Source organism: Syngnathus typhle, linkage group LG14, assembly GCF_033458585.1.
Source record: "Syngnathus typhle isolate RoL2023-S1 ecotype Sweden linkage group LG14, RoL_Styp_1.0, whole genome shotgun sequence".
Taxonomy (NCBI): domain Eukaryota; kingdom Metazoa; phylum Chordata; class Actinopteri; order Syngnathiformes; family Syngnathidae; genus Syngnathus; species Syngnathus typhle.
Window position 1 is genome coordinate 2,143,657 of NC_083751.1, and position 16,343 is coordinate 2,159,999.

Genomic DNA, 16,343 nt, shown 5'->3' on the forward strand with positions numbered 1-16,343 from the left:
AGCTGAGCGGACAATATGAGAAGAATCTCAGACAACAAGGAAATAATAATGCAGCTCGGCAGCGAATGTTTACCTGGCGTTCTGGTGAGGGCTGTCCTGCAGAAGATGATCGGGCGCAGGACTGTCGCAATGGAGGCTCTGCGGGTAAAGCCCCCCTGGGTGACCCCCCAAGGGCAGCGGCAAAGTCTGCCCACGTGGCATCATGGCGCCCTGGCTGCCCCCCAGCTCAGCGTCGCCGTTTTTTTCTAAGCAGTAGCTGTTGTTACCTGGAGGCACAGTAGAGAAATGGGAATGTTAGCGATCGGGTCTCGTCTGGCGAAAAACAAACTGGCGACAGGCAGAGAGTAATGTCTGAGAAATAGCGTCAAATGTTAGTGTTGGTGCAAGTGAAGGAAACTCAAATGACATGTGTCCGGAAAACCAATTCAGTCAAGCGCAATGTAAGGGAGTCATTTTATATCAATAATGCCATTACTCGGCCCTGTTTGCACTTGTAAAGTAAATTATGACTTTTCTTTTGCCCAATTGACGATCCACTCGATGATTGATGGCGGAATTTTTCCAAAGTCTCCAATCATTAATAACTTTTATGAGAATCCCATCTGCAAATAATCAGATGGTGCGAGAGACACATGGGACGGTGTTGGTTACCCAATGAATTCCCCGCCACCCCCCGACTCTCACACATTCAGATCCTCATTTACGGTGATGTATCATCGTATAAGTCAAGGCCGAGGGTCTGAATGAGGAAAAAATTTGCTTTTTCAATGTTAGTCAGGAGTCACACGGTGCAGAAACGTTTGCGGATGGTAAGCCGATATCCCCATGCCACCGCTTGTTCCTCGTTCCCGCTTGCCTAACTCAATTTCGAAACAGCATTTTCTGCTCAAGATGTCACAGACACGAGCACGCGCGAGTAGTTATCCAGTCGCTCCGACACACTTCATGTGGGAGAGCCAACAAACGCAGGAAAAATTATCCCCGATGGCCTGAAGTACATTTACAACCTAAACTGACTTGAGTCAACTAAAACCAGTGTTTAAATGACATTTTCTTGAATGGAAAAATTACAAATTCATCTTCATTTACAACCTCAATATACGCTCGAAAAGTAGCGCTTGCTCAAACGTATGCCGGGTTGGATGGGACCCAGAAGTAAATTCACTTTTGGACTGAATGAGCCGTGGTAATTGTGCGTTCTATATTTCAATGAGCGCCAAGCCAACCGGAGCATCGAGGGACGGCGGCGTGAAGTAGCCGTTGCGCAGGAAACTTTGCGGCTTCGGTTTTCTCCGTGAAGCCGATAGTTTAGGCGGAGCAGTGGCGTGTAAAGGATGGGGGGGGGGGGGGGGGGGCGAGAGGCAGCGGCCCCTCCCGTCCACCTGGAAAAGAGCATCTTGTTGAGTTCACTGCCACCATACAGCGCTTGTATCGTACAAGTAAAAAAAAATAGCAAGAACGCTACCAGAGTCCAAGATGAAAATTGCAGACAGACGTGTTGGCCCATCCTCTCTAACAGCCACTGATGTCAGCAGTACTAACAAAGAAAAAAATAAGAAGGCCTCTATTGTTTTCCAACCCCACCGCCGCCCCCCCTTTCTCCACAAAAAAAACGAAACCCTCAACAGAACGGAGGCGAGAAACAGCCGCTGCTGATAACGCCGAAGTGTAATAATACTCTGCTACATCTTAAGTGGCACCTTCCTCTCCATAAACGTCTTCACGTGTGTCTTGCCGTGTAATTGCACACAGAGAGCAGCACTCAGAACAGGTTTTGATGCTGTGAAGATTGGCATTCCCGTAGGAAATATTAGTTTATTGTCCTTTGTATTGTTCTCCAACTTCAAGATAATCGGCATGTCAAAGCATAATAGCAAATTGTTTTGGGAGAAAAGAACTGGCTTGTTGTGTTGCGCTAACTGGCATTGGTCTGCTAACAATGGCAATGAAAAGAAAACGGCGCCGTTGAGCAGAACAATGGGCACGACAAAAGCCGTATCAATAACTGATAGATCCAAGTACAACTTTGGTCTTCTTGTAGAACAACATGTGGTTGATTAAATCCATTCACGTACATTAGTCAACTTTCTGCGGCGTCAATACCCTGCCTGGATTCTATTCTGTGTAATTGCTGGTATTTATTCTGATTATTATTTTTTTTAACCTTACCGTGACACTTTATTTTCGATAATTCTCGCCGCTTTCTTTTAAGTCACCGAAGAATCGTGTTAAGTGCCGGAATGAGGGCGCTTGTGTTGGCGTTTAAAACGTCCGAGTACTTGGAGACGTACAGTTGAAATGAAAAGCAGATGTGCTGATGGATAGGTGCTTTTGAGAAGCGGAAAAGGGAGGGCGGGGAGCACACGTGCCTCCCATTTTTGGGGGGGGGGGGAGGATGTCATGGGTTTGATGCAAACATCTGTACCTGAAATGCAACAAGCTGCCAAAACCACAAGACAAATGCTTCTGGAAATCCGACGCGACACCTCAAACGTTCCCACTTTGGCTCCACAAATCACAACATTAAACGGCTCATAAGAATAATTGCATGCTGTTGTGGAGCAAAATGAGCAGAATATTAAAGATTCACAAAATTCACTTTTAAGTAGTATTTTTTCCCCCCATCGCATGTTCAAAACATTTCCTCCATTGAGTTTATTCCTCCGTATTTTAGTTGCCATTCCTACAAAAAAAAAATCACTTTTTGTCCTTTCTTTCTTTTGCGATTCATCCAGAGACTACAAAAAAGTGTGTGACGGTGTCCGAGAGGGTCACTTGTACGCTACACATGTTGCGCATTAAGTTCCAAAGCCCTTTCCTGGCTTCTCCAAATTTCATAACTCGCGTCTGTATTTGTGTCTGCGGCAAAAAAAAAAAAAGAAAAACTCCGGAACTTATTTTTTGGCTTTGTAATGGATGTATGATTGAAAAAGCTCGGGGGCACAAGTAAATGAAAAATAACAACGGCTCGAGAGAAAGCGCTTCTTTAAAGCAGGTGCGGAGCGACGGGAAGAGAGGAGGGGGAAAAAAACTCGATTAAATGATTATGCACGCGCAAAAATATTGAGGGTTTTTTTGTAGCGGGATTACCGGCAACGGCAGACATGAGAACTTGTGCGGGGATAATCGGATAGAAATCCATTTGTTCTGGCTCATTTTAGACCCTCTCAAGCAGGCGTCTTAACTTGCTAGATTTTTCTCATGGTCACGTGACACCCAAACAAAAAAAAAACTTAAATCAACTGTGAATGTGACCGCTAAAATAAAAAATCGCAAGAGTTCTAACAATTCGGTAATGGAGAATTTTGATGGGGCAGTTTTAAGCATTTTTTGAGGAACATCGGTTCCTTGTGTTCAATTTGCGGCAAAAGCGGGGCTTTAGTGTGCTTGCTTGCACACAACACGCAGCAATAAAAACAGGATGATTATTTTTGTAATCACAAAAAAATCAAGATTATTTTACAATGTGCATAGTCCGCAAACCACACGAAAAGCCCTGGTTCTGACAATTACTATCAAAACAGGATTTTGTTCGGAAAGCAGGAAGTTGCCAAGATTAATCAGAGACAATCAGAAAACGTTTTGTCGTCGGCCAAACCACATCCCATAAGTGGACAGAAAAGAGGCTCGGAGTGGTCGCGGAATGTTTGACACGATACTTTTGGATGGTGAGCGGCACCTTTTAGATGCTTTTATTCCATTTGTAAACAAAAGATTCCAGGGAAGATCCTGGTGGGAGAAAAGTGATTGACAACCGCTCACTTGAACTGAAAACGATGAACTCGCTAGCTTTGTCAATCTTAGATTAGTTTAGCAATTAGCATGGCATCTCCACCTTTTCCTCGTTATTCCGTGAAAATGATATTTGCCATAAATGTATTTTATTCAACAAAGAAATTACTGAAGTGCACTAGTGTGTTTTGGCACACTCGTAGCTAGCCGAACCGAGTCGCTAGCTTCCGGCGCGCAAGTAGCGCGGAGCTTCGACTACTGACGGTCGTTAATATGAGCCCAGCGAAGCTTTTGGATTTAGTTTGGAAGGAATGGAGCTCGACCTTGGATAATCCACCATGAGAGTCATCTCGCATACGTCTGACGTATGAGATTCTGCCTCGAGTTCATCCCTGCTACATCGGGGGCCCGTTCTCTGCGGTCTGAGAAGCTGTCAGTGCAAAGCTCACAGTGCGCCTTCAGTCTTCTTCAGCCGTCACCCAATATTTACACGCAAAGCCCGAGAATCCGATTGAACGCAGATGTCGGGGAAATTCTTGCGAAATGACAGTGGCCGAACACAACCGCGGAACACGAGTATGTTGGTACAGTGAAGGCGCGAGGAGGCTCACGGGGCATTAGCCCTCAACGACGCTCGCAATTTGACAAGCCGACTTCTGTAAAACAAGTGACCAATTGGCAGCAATTACTCTATACGGTCGACTCCCGTTTATGGCGGCGGATACGTTCCAGATTGTGTAAATCCACGATGGAGACCATATGGAAAACATTTCTCCAGTTTTACCCCTACTTTACAACTTTAAACACATTTCAACCTTAAAACACAATTTTGAAACCAGCAAATGTTTTCACTTGAAATCTGAGACAATTGTAGAACATCACTGAGGAAAGGAAGAGGCTCATGAAATCAGTTTTGTTATGGCAGCCATTTTTAAAAAAAAGACTTTGACGCAGGACGAAGGAAGCATCGAGGGAAAGCTTGTTGTTTAATAGCGGGCCAAAAAACAGATGTTTTGAGAAGCAAAAGGGGGGTCGGGGTCCAATTTCACTTCCTATTTCTTGGTTACAGCAAAAATAACCAGCTCTTATCTTTGAAATCGATACCCCCAAAGCATGCATAACAGCTTGAACTTTTTACATTTCCTTTTTCCCTTCAAATGTTTGGTCACAGTTGCGGCGCTAAATATTAGCTTGTGGGGGGATCATGTAAGGTTAGCTGCGACCGAAAATGTTGCCTGGAGCTGTTATTAGATAACGTCAACACTTGTCATTTGCACATCAAATGTTTTTTTTTTTTTTAACTTTGGGGGATTTTACGGTAGTCTTATTTTGACCTTTGCAACTTTTGGGGTTCTTATAGGTGTCTTAGTTTAACCTGGGAAATCTGTGTGTTTGTGTTTTGATTTTTTGATTTTTTTAAAAAAAAATTTACAGTATGTTTGTCTCCACCTATTTGTCTGGATTACGGTTGATACTTTTAGGGCAGTTTTATGAACACTTGCAATTTAGTAATTCATTTTAATGAATCAATCATTACTATTTTTTTCACCTCTGCAACTATTGGGGGAATTCCGATAAACCCTCTCCTCCATCCCTTTTTAACCTTCAGATGAGCCCGTTTTTGGCCACACTATTTGGTTGAGCGAGGATGGCAGGACTCGCGAGCTCCCGCCGTTCCAATGACTAAAGCACAGCGGGGCCCCGTTAAAAATCCCCAAATGCTACCAAGTGACACCTATGGAAACACATTCAATCTTTTGCGGTAGGCGCTCGATATACAGCTATTGACACAGACAGGGCCACCATCAAAGCGCTTTATGGCCAAATATATTCTCACAGTGTAAGCATTTTAGATATGCGGGCCCTTCTGTGTTTTGCCGTCTCTCATTTTATGCTTGTAATAAGATTCTCTTTGTTATGATCTCGTCCCCGGCTGTGCGAGGCGGCCCGGGGTTTTACGGGACACGGGTTTTGTCTTTGCGGCGCAAATATTTCAAGAGGCCGCCTGCTGCATACTGCGAACCGCGGTGAAAGCGCTGGACGCTTGAAATGGTTTGACGGAGTAACCGCGCAAAATCCCGTCAAAGGAAAAGAACCATGGCGAGTGCAAAAGGGCAAACCGGTGCCTCATATAGAGATAGAACTTGAAAGAATTTGAAAGCCAAAGCTGCTCGCGTTAGCTTGGAAGCTAGTCGGTTGTGTTCACGCCCACAACGCCGCAAAAGCCCGTTTTGATCCGTGCTTATCTGCGACACTACCAAACTCCACTTAGACATGCCTTGCGCTCCCAAATTAAGCCAGAAATAAATAACTTCTCCTCAATGGACGCTGGGAAGCGCTTGGCTGAAGCGCCGCTGTGCTAAGATGCCAAACAGAGTCAAAGTGGTTGATGTTGCGTTGATAGAATTCTGGCACTCACGCGTGCTGAGAACAAGGCTAATCAGACGATAACAAGCAGAAAATGAAGAAATCATTCTTGCTCTCTTGGCCTTTTTTCATGTGTTGTTTGGCTTTGGCTAGCCGGCGAACGTTGGGGCTAAACGAAGTGTCGTTCCTTTCACATAACCTGCCATTCATTTGTGAGGCACCATAAACAAAATATTCATGTTAACCCTGACCTCCTTTCCAACATGGCCTTCCAAAACCATAAAAGGGTTTGCTCCTCATTTATTTTTATTTATTTTTTGGCGGGAGAGCTTTGAAATGCTAATGTTTGTTTCCTCGCGTGTAGAAAAAGCCTTCTTAAAAGCAATTTGATGTGAAATATGGATTGCGGCCATTTGACATCATCCCTAAAATAAACACGCCGGTTCTCAGTGTGCTGTTAAATAAGTGTACCTTGGCAGCCCGCGCGCGTATACGCTCATGCCGGCCGGCCGGGGCTTCTAGACGATTGGCATTTTTACAGTGGCCAACGGCGGCACTCATTTCTTGTCCAACGGCAGCTCTGACACCACAAAACTGGCTCGTGGGCTCAACTGTGCATTTAGATGTACGGCGAAGAGCTACCAAGGACGTTGCTCTATCAAGGCCTGTTGGCTCGAGCTGGATTGCGGTTGGAAGAACATGAAATAGCTCATAAACCTCGCAATGGCTTTGAACGGATGTGCGTCCTTGCAGAAAGCGGACGATTCGCTTTTGATTGCTGGAACGAAAACGCAGAACTGCTTTGAACGAGGGGTGTCCAAACGACGGCCCGCCATACCTTGGTGTGTGGTTTGAAAATGTTTTTACACCTCCAAATTTTTTTTTACCGGGCTCTCCAATGAGCACATTAATGAGCAACAATACAAATGCAGTAGCGTAGTAGGACTAAGTGTTCATCTCATTAAACTAACCCAAAATGAGGCAGAAGCTTTTTTAAAAAAAAAAAATTAATTTATACTATTTGTCCTACCAAGTCCCTTAACAGAGGCGTCAACCTCTACTTTGTGGAAATTCACAGAGGGAACCCTGTAACTATAAATTATGTAAAAATAAAAACGCTTGACATGCATCCTCCTATTTTTATGGGAGCGATTTGGATGCACTTTCCTCAGAACAATAATGACAAAAAGTGCTGAATATTTATTGTTCTCAGTGTCTCAGATCGTTGTCTAACCTTTGCGGATGATAATAATAAAAGCACAAATACTGGCAGCAGGAAATCAGTTACACGCAGCGAGATAAAGGAAGCAGCACGTATGCGGATTAAGGTCACTCCAAGCGAACATTATTCATCTTTTTTGGAGTCGCTGCGGAGAGCATTTGAGCCGTGTTGAAAACGCGCACTTGGCTCCACATCTGTGCGATGCTAAACACTCGGGCCCTTTTTCGACATTTCTCAAAGATGACAAGCGCTGATGTTTTATTCAGCGGCTCAGGTGTGCCAAGTGATCTTGTCCAAACTTTTTGGGCTTTGAGCTTCACGTGGAGTACGCAGCCAGGACTTGCTGGTGTTTATACAAAGGTCCAGAAAATGTGGCTCGCAGTGTGACAGTGCTGATCAAATTCAGGCATGTTTGTACGATTGGGAGGGGGGTGGGGGGGCTATTCTTACTTTTATTTTATTTTTTAAATTGATTATTACCAGTGTTTGGAAATGAACCAGTAGAAGTACTTTGTTGCTTTACGTAAGTCGATATTTTTTCTGGCATTTGTACTTGGGCATTTCATTTTCTGACAAATTTGAACACACAAATGCGTCTGAGACAACAATAGGTACGACGACAGCCACATCGACGCTTGATCATTAACGGATAATCTATCAAATAATTTGTTGGTTTAATAGTTATTTCTGTGCCTTCGAAAAAAATATTACATAAATTATATTTCATTACTGGTATGATCTGTAACATGTCAGACAATAGCCAAAAATCTTGATCCTTGTTTTCCAAAGTAAAAGCATTTTTTAAATTTAGTTTTAATACAAAGATAATCAATCTGCTTTCATGGATGCTTACAGAAATTGGAGAACATTCAGACCCGCTCTAAAAGCGAACTAGAAATAAATAAATTTAAAAAGAAAAAAGAAAATTCAAAACCGTTCTAAACCTGGACCACATATATACGTATATGACCATAAATGCTAGAATGTTTGTCTTTGTGTGGGCTCTGCCACAGATTAAAAAAACGAAAATCTTTTGCGATTTGAAGACTCCTCATGTGTGTACCAGTCCTTCGCGCTTCACGTATCATCTTACCGACAAATGGCAAAAAGCCTCTAACACAGTCTGTCTGCGTGTCCCCGAGCGGAACGACAAAACGCGCTGTCAAAGTCGATGTCGTGCTGCGTGTTTAACGCCCGACAACAAGCAGCAGGTAGTTGTTAGTTAATCAGCCTTTAAATTACACCTCTGTTTTGACTAAGCCATCTCTGCGAGGGCCCCGTCATGGAGACCCGCAGCATTTGCAAAAGATTAGCCCGCTACGCTAGCCCCGATGTAGCCGACGCAGGTCAGGTAAAGTGCAGGCCAGGGCCGGCGGGCGGCTTCGGCCCTATCGCTCTCATCTGCCGCTCGTCTCGCAACACGACGCCCGCTAGTCCGGGTACGTGACACACGGCCGCGTAATCAGATTAAAAAAAGCTTTTCGAGTTCACTTGGTCAAGATTCTGCTTGGTCGAGCAATGACAAAAACGACGAGACTCTTCTGGTCTCATCCATCTCGGCGATAAAGTCAACTGGGCCAAGTTTTGCTTTGTTGTGCGCAAGGAACGTTCTGTTTTATGTGGTCTCCTGTATCTACGCTAAATAAAGGAACAACAATGGTCCACATGGTCCCGGCCTCGAAAGCTAATGAAAACCAACTGTGAGGGAACAATAAAATCATTTGTCATGGGAGCTGAGCGCAGATAAATTCTGAGAAGCTTTTTTTTTTCTCCTCTGCTTGGCCCAAGCACTCACACGCTGGGCCAAGTGCTCAGCACCTGCTTGTCACGGCTTTGACACGTCCTAATTTATTTGAACCTTCAAAGCAATTAGATCAGACTCCAAACCAGATGAAAGTGCCCGATCGGGGTTTTTTGATTGAATCAGAGTTAATCGACAACGTCCGGCAAAGAGTGAAAAGAAATGACAGAAGAAAGGCATCTTGAAGGCTTCTAGTAAATTGACAACAGTCGGCAACACACTTCCTGCCATGACAAAATTGATTGTTTGTGAACACAATGTTGTTTGTACGTGACGGGCCAACAATTTTGCTCCATTAATTCAAAATGAAAGAAGTTGTTGGAGATTTAACAGAGTTGACAAAAAGGACTGTGTGTCCTGTTTGGGAAAGACAAATAATCATGTGACCGACAAGTGTCGCAACGAAAAGTTATCGCCGCGCCAACGAATAAAACCGGGGGGGCGTCGCTCTTGAACTTTGGCCCCTATTGTCTTTTGCATCAATGGTGACAGTTCATTAACAATCTTTTTAGTGACGCACGTTTTATGCGCACATACTTTGTAGATCAGCTCCCATCTGAGATCTTTGGTGTCCGACATCATGTTTGCGTTAGGCGGCGCATTTGGAAGCCGACTTGTGGGCCTTGAGGGAAATGTAAAGCATGCATAGTAAAATTGTGGCTCCGTGTAACCCTTATATGTTCCCTTTTTTTACTCAGTAGTATGTTAATTCTGATGCGGGCCAAAAATATCGTCTATATGAGTCATTCTCAAAGTTTAAAGAATAAGAAAGTATCCATATTTAAGTACATAGATACTATTGGCGTACGGGCTCCCTTGAGTGGCTGATGAAATAATCAACATTCAGTTGTCTTTCACTTTTTTTACTACCTTTTTTTAATCCTTGAAAAAGGTGCTACACCATTCATTTACCACACTGGTAAATCTAAAATGAATTTTAGTTGACACGGGTCAAATTTGCCTTCAACAAAAGCGACATTTTAATGATTTCATTTTTGTTTATTTTGGCTGACTTCTGTAAAAGTAATCAAATTTGATAGTGAATGGAGAACATTTAGAACATATTTTTACTATCAGATGTCAAAACAGGCCAAATTTGACCTGAACATTATGTCAGGCTTACATGAAACCGTCTCTTAAATATAACGCACACTTTGTTTTGCTCAGCACACTCAAAGTAGGTTTAAAACAAGAATGAGGGGTGCCACTTTCCTTCTTGGCGGCTGCAAGTCAAAAAATAGTGCAAAGAGGGGGGAAAAAATGCTTACAGAGGACTGATTTCCTCATTTGCGAGGACAGGGAAACCCTGCCAAAAGGCAGTGTTTCTTTTTCAATGCGATTTGAAGTGGCTCGTATACAGCGGGCGTCCGCAAGCAGAGGATAGCAGATGTCTCTGGTGTTGCCAGTGGAAACACTGGAGCAACAAACGCAGCCGCCGTTTGTGTTTCTCCACTTCCAGCAGGTGAAAGAAAGCAGAGAGCTCAAAGTCAGCGTCATCTTTGATTCCTTCAGCTTTCCAATTGGCGCGCAGCTAGCGGCCTAATATACAGCGTTGGGAATACGGAACACTGGATGACATGGATATTTTTAGTACTGCTGACTTACTTTTTTTTTTCTCAAGCTGCCACTACCAGTTAAAGTTGTGTGTTAAACGAACCAAAGAGAATTATATCGTCGGTATTTAAAACGACCATATAACTTTGCCTCGGTCCGGTTAGCTTAATGCTAACGTACAATCGATAGGCTAAAAGATCCCAGCTGTATTTCAACACAACCAACAGTGAACATTTGGGAACAAATGGTGGAGCAGCACATGTAGACAGGCAAATGTTTTTATCTACTGCCAAAAAAAAAAAATGGCAATAACAGAGGACCCCCCCTCCCCAGTCTGTGACGCTAATCTGATCATCATTGCGAGAAAGTGGAAGATTTGGAGGTACCTTCTCAAGGTTAACTCTTGATACTTGTACGTCGATGTGAGTAGGAGCCGGGAAACGGTCCAAGCCCAAACTGTGGACATTAATAAAGTAAGGGGGATCACTGGTAGCTCTGCCTCGCTGGAGGTTATTTTTAAAAAGCAAGGCTGCTTTTCAATGAGCGAGGAGATAATGCGCTGATAAAAGGATGCAATTTCCCACGATGCCATGTTGTTTTTATTGTGTGGGAATAGTTGTTCCGCACGACAACTCGTTTTGTTGAATTTGCCAGTTTTTCAATTTATGACAATACTTGTAGTTTGGTTCATTTTAACCCGTGTGCACCCTTTGCAGCCGAAACCAGTTAAGACCATTGGAACTTGAAGTCAATGAATTCAGCCTCAGGGTTCCACACACAATTGCTACAAATGTCATTCTCTGTTGCCTTTATGCAACCTCGGTGCACGTTTGCAGACTGGCTTTCCGTTAACAACCTCGAATAAACCGTATAAACTGCAGTATTGGACTATATAATGTTTTTCACGGTCCTCCGGGGCGGCGCCAGCCAATGGCAGCGTGCGCCCCCGGGCACTGCCCCGTGGTAGCTTCTTGGCAGAGCGTAAGCGTGAACAAGAATGAGGATAAAATTGGAGATTTGTGCTCTAATGAAGACATAAAACGACTTGGGCCCGCGTCGTGTTTGCCCGTTTGTTTGTGACCACTCGCTTGAAATGACGGTTGGATTAATGAAAAACATGAGCGGGTTTATAAAAAGCTGTCAGACAGAATTACGGCAATTCGAGTTGTGGGATTCTAAAGTGTTCAAACTTTTGGTCCAATGACAGAGTGAAAAAATAAACTTGTCTCATTTTTGTCCGGGTATCCATGTTGGTTGAGCAAATTAACAAGCTTATTTTGACAAATGAGTAGAAAGCATTTTAAATTGTAGGGAATAAAAGTACAAAGTCATCAGAAAAGGAAGTACGCAAGTATTTGTACCCGGTCTCAACTGGATTCGGGATTCTTCCTTGATGAAACATGGCGACTTGGGAGCCAAGAAAAGCAAGTGGCACTGGCCAGATGGAAATCCAAAAGCCAGCCGCGCGTCGAGCCGTCTGAAAAATGTGTGAGTCATGTGGCCACTATAGACATGCGGTCAGTTTTTTGGGGGGCAGGGGGTTAGGGGTTTTCTTTTTGTTTTGTTTTTTGAGCAGGAAACAATAACTCAGGAAACAATAACTAAGTTCTATCTAAAAATAATAATAATAATAAAACTTTACAATTTGAACTGTCACTGTTGAAGCCAGTTGTGGCCCCCTGGTGGTCACTCCCATGATCAGTCATGTCGGTTTTATTTTTAGTGTGCCAATTTACAACCGTACAAGAAAATCAAATCTTGCTAACACCAGCAGAATATGAAAACGAGCACAACAGCGACCAAACCAACCAGCGCTTTATTCCCATGACGACAATATGACGCTTTCTGCGGTGTAGTAGAATTTTGGACGTCTTGTTAGTGTTTTCAAGCTCCGTGCGTCGTGTCCCAATGTCAGAAACGTCCTCATCCGGTTTGAACGCGTCATTGTGAGTCACAGGCCCTGGCAGCCTGATCCCCTCATCAGTGCACCAAACTTGTGTCAGCGCTTCTTTTAGGCACAATGCGAACTAAAAATAAATCTTTTACAATACACATTCAGGCCAACTGTGCAGCTTTTCCTTGATTAGACTTGAGGCCTCCAGGACTTTTTTTCTTTTCCTCCAGAAGTATTTCGACACTTATTCAACACCCCCCCCCTTCTGGTTGACTGGCCGAGAACGAGAAAGCTTCTGGTTCACAGCAACCCCACTAGTCAGATAAGACTGAAAACATTTTCTAAACATACATCAGCCAGTAATCCAATCGTGATGACTATCTCTGAATTGATTTTGTGTTATTCATGTGAAATAATGACTCAGATTTCAGATTCACATCGTGGATTGGGGGTGATTCAAGCGCTTCGATCCAGCGGTGTTTCCTCTCCGGCCATCTGCTCTGACTCCTTCCATTACCCGGCATTCCCTCCTCGTCTGGTTCGCCAGACGTGAGCTTTTTTACGGGAATACCGCTGAGGAATCATCAGCGTACCCTCAGCCTTTATGAATCAGCGCAACACGCTGCAAACATTTGCACTCTTAACACGCTTCCCAGGCAGTATTTTGTCTGCTGAGCTCATTCTTGACTCGAATATGAAGGTGGCGGTTGGCGGTTGGGCCAAGCGAAGCCTTCTCACAAAACACTTTTAGAATCACTACTTTATTTTGGTTACACTCCTTCAGATATGAGTGACCTGACTAACAATATTCACAAGCATATATTATTTATCCTCTGCAAAGAACAAATAATGCTGCCGGCTTACTAAGAAGCTCCTGCGTCTCTGTCTTTCTTTGTTGTACTGCCCCCAGGTGGCCATGGCACACACACCAGGACAGCAAAATGGCCATTAATATTTCATTTGAGGTTTTTACTGATTTTTTTTAAATGATTTTAGGAGATGTAATCATAATGGTGTATGGGAAACAGGAAGTGTAAACTGGCACAAGATGGGAAAAGCCAACAGTGATCCAATCCAAAAAAGATCCATTAGTCATCCGCTCATAAGTTGAGTCAATAGACAGACGGAGCGGAATGTATCCGATAGAGAAAGGTGAGCCAATCACCGCTCCATCCAGAACATTTTCCACCAAAATACGAGCGAGGTATCAAATGATGCGAGAACACACGCTTCACTCAAAACCAGATATTCTTTTGCGGGGGGGGGGGGGGGGGAATGCAACCGCTAATATTTATAGCTTAGTATTGGGCAAAGCAATGTTGTGTAATTTCACAGAAAAACACAAAAGGACAAACATATTGGAAAATTCCATCAACAGATTCATAAAAAAAAAGGAAATAAATCGGGTTTATTTTTTCTTCTACGTGCTTGTAAACCAAAATAGTCAACCTGGACACGCACGTGTGTCGTCATCCGCAATTGAGCTCCGCTTATAAAGCGGCAGCGGGACAATGGGACGATTCATTCCGGGCCCCGGACACTCGGATCGGAGCGCCCGGGGGACGCCGTAGCTCTTGTAATAAACACGGGAGACACGTCGAGAGGACATATGGTTTGTGTTTGGCAAGAAGAAACAACAATCAAATACGTTGATCCTCCCCTTCGTGCTGCAAGGATGACTGCTAATATAAAAGTCTGTTCTGTCTAATCATGATTTAGGGCAGCGTAATTACCTCCGCTCTCTCGGGATGGAGCGGCGTGCACAGAATGCTGGCTTTCCACAAGACTAGCCTGACCCCCCAAAAAATACCGCCGTTTGAGAAAACGAGAAACGGAGCGGGGCGGAAAAAGGTTAGCTGCTAACCTGACGCCCATGTCACCAGGCGAGGCCCCGCCTTTTTAAACTACACACGTTACGAAAAAATGGACGGCGGCCCATAGGTGGCATGTCTGTCAAACCAGAATTTCATCTTTACCCAATGGTGGCCGTAGTCACTGGTGATTTCTGGTATGTGCAACATGTGCGGGGCTCAACCGGGAAATGGCTTTTTATTGGCATCATGACGTGTCAATTATTGGGGAATTTGCGCCCCCCCCCCCCCCCTATGGAGACCTTATGAGGGGCCTTCATCGGTGAAGGTCACGGAATTATGATTTTTATTCACTGTTTTCTCAACTCAAAATATTCTTTGCTGTTGCACGCCAGTGTGTGTGTGTGTGTGTGTGGTGGGGGTCTCGGAGTTTCTCACTAAAGGGCCATTTACACAAAGTTGCTTTGAAATAAAAATAAATACAAACGCTATTTTATTATTATTTATTGTTTGTGCCTTGTTTTTATTTTGTGTCGTCTAATTGTATGTTTATCGTGTACTGTGTCTCGTCACCGTGGAGGAAACGGAATTTCGGTTTCTTTGTGTGACTTGACATATGAAGGGACTGACAATAAAGCTGACTTTGATTTCGGATAGCACTATTTGATGCGGCTTATTTGATTATTTGATACAACTACGTAATCCATTAGACAAGCCTATGTCACTACATCTGCCTTTACAACAATAACAGTGCTTAATTTTTAAGAGGTTATGTTTATTGTTGATGTAACCTGCGCTACATCCTGCAAAGCGCTTTTATATTTTTTTTACGCACTTAGAATAAATTAATAGCGGGATGATGTGGTCTTAGACTAAAAACAGCTTTTTTTTTTCTTGAAAGTCCCATTCAAGGAAACACAAGTGTAAAATTCTTTCGAGAGCACATTTAAAGTATGTTCGCTATTTTAGTCAAATTTACAATATTTTATAGGAGATAAAGTGTAAATTTACAGTAAATCATGGGCTGCTTAAAGTTAACATTTTCTGCACCTACCTTGTGTTATAAATATTCAACATGACTGATTTTGTCTTTTTTTGGGGGGGGGGGGGCATTGACCCGTATGGGACAATATTAATTGACTTAACATGCATATTTGTGAATATAGGAGGGAGCCGAGATTTCATTTCAGTTAGTACATTTGAACTTATTTCTACTTTTACCCGAGAATTTTTGAACGCAAGTACTATTTTCCTACCTTGCATCGGAGGGAACGTGAAGCAGGATCGCGGAGCTTTGGCAGCCACATGCGCTTTTACACCCGGGGTGTCGCCCACTCGCTTGGTGTCCTCCTGCTGGTGCTGGTGGTGCTGGTAAACGTGCCCCCCACCGAAGCCGGCGCGCCGCGCCCACGTGTCCGCTCGAGCGACGCCGTGCGCGGCCGCGAAGTTAGCGAAGGTCGGCTGACAGTGGCTCACCATCCCGGAGTGCGCTGGTGCGGAGTTCTGCATCGGAAAGGTTTCCAAAGAGGCGCTACCTGAGAGTTACTTTGGGGGTCGTTTTTGTGGCAAGGTGGGATGCATTGATCGGCATCTCATTGTCACATTGGGTTACGCGCGTGCCGATAAATTGCGAGGATGTGAACGATCGCATCCTCTATGCTGAGTGAAGATATCAGCATCACTTCTCGCCCTCTCTCTCTTTCTCTCTCTCTCTCCCTCGTTGCGTGTAACCCCCCCCCCCCCCTTTCGCTTCTGATCGACATCATGTTTGTGGACCGGGCTGCAGAATTTTAAGATTTATGCGTGCGCGTTTAAAGCAATTTGGGGGGGGAAAGGCTAAATTAATAACTATTATGACTCTTGTGAAAATATTCGGGAAGCTGGTTAATAGACATGTTTTTTTAAGGTTTAAAACGAATATGTATTGATCATTAGAAGAGATATTTTTAAGCAGGACACAAG

At 43.9% G+C, this 16,343-nt stretch overlaps 1 protein-coding gene across 3 annotated transcripts in view; it reads right to left on the reverse strand.

Annotated features, from left to right (window-relative positions):
- Positions 1 to 16,102, reverse strand: part of LOC133166604 (zinc finger protein GLIS1) — a 43,200-nt gene extending 27,098 nt beyond the window's left edge. For 2 of the 3 annotated variants that reach the window (XM_061296640.1, XM_061296639.1), the window contains exons 1-2: positions 15,638 to 16,102; positions 74 to 266 (exon numbers count right to left, since the gene is read on the reverse strand). In XM_061296640.1, the coding sequence (XP_061152624.1) occupies positions 74 to 266; positions 15,638 to 15,890 (446 nt within the window). In that variant the 5' untranslated portion in view covers positions 15,891 to 16,102. Of the gene's footprint in view, positions 1 to 73; positions 267 to 2,169; positions 2,283 to 15,637 lie in introns of those variants that run through there. The other variant, XM_061296641.1, reaches the window with a different exon arrangement.
- Between the last annotated feature and the right edge of the window lie 241 nt (positions 16,103 to 16,343).